This window comes from Geospiza fortis, unplaced genomic scaffold (genome assembly GCF_000277835.1).
Source record: "Geospiza fortis unplaced genomic scaffold, GeoFor_1.0 scaffold11, whole genome shotgun sequence".
Classification (NCBI taxonomy): Eukaryota; Metazoa; Chordata; class Aves; order Passeriformes; family Thraupidae; genus Geospiza; species Geospiza fortis.
The window spans coordinates 1,137,630-1,138,253 of record NW_005054304.1 but is presented as its reverse complement, the minus strand read 5'-3'; the positions used below and the strand labels follow the sequence as shown (position 1 = coordinate 1,138,253).

The 624-nt window shown below is 60.6% G+C and overlaps 1 protein-coding gene across 1 annotated transcript in view; it reads right to left on the bottom strand.

Annotated features, from left to right (window-relative positions):
- Nucleotides 1-553, bottom strand: part of CDS1 (CDP-diacylglycerol synthase 1) — a 49,850-nt gene extending 49,297 nt beyond the window's left edge. Inside the window, exon 1 of the mRNA XM_031066474.1 lies at nucleotides 344-553. Coding sequence (XP_030922334.1) covers nucleotides 344-553 — 210 coding nt within the window. The remainder of the gene's footprint in view (nucleotides 1-343) is intronic.
- Between the last annotated feature and the right edge of the window lie 71 nt (nucleotides 554-624).

Here is a 624-nt window from a genome sequence, read left to right as displayed (position 1 = left end):
GCGCCCTCCCGTGTGCCCCGGGCTGCCGCCAGTGCTCCGGCGGCCCCCGGCCCCTTTTCCAGTTCACCGCAGCACCGACTGAGGCTTTCCAGTTAATTTACTTCTGCACAGAGACCCAGCTGGCCACCAGTTGCAGTTGGCACCGTCAAAGTGGAATCGCAGGGAAAAGAGCCCAACGCTGTCCGCTTGGTTAGGCTGGTTTTGTCTGGGGCGCTGGAAGAAAGAGCAGGGGATTCACACGAGCTCGCGGCCCCCCTTTTCGGGACATGTTTTGGAAGCCAAAGCCGGCTGGGCTCCTTCTCCTCCAGGAAAGGACTTTTTAGGAAGAGATTCAATAGCTAACCTCTGGATCGCTGCCACGGACAGCACGGTGAACAATTAGAAGACAAATGTCAGCTGGCTTCACGGGGCGCGAGGTTCCCCCCGTGCGCGGGGGCCTGGCCGAGATCCGCCGCAGTTTCGGCTCAGTCCTTCGTGCAGGCAGGAATTTGTGACGGAGCTGTATAAACTCCGGGAAAACGACATTTAAAGAGTGCTGCAGAACCGTGTCCATAGGGAACGGGCACCTCTCCCCGGCAGCCGCCCCTAGCTTGGGCCCGGGCCGAAACCCCCGCGGGGAGTAAG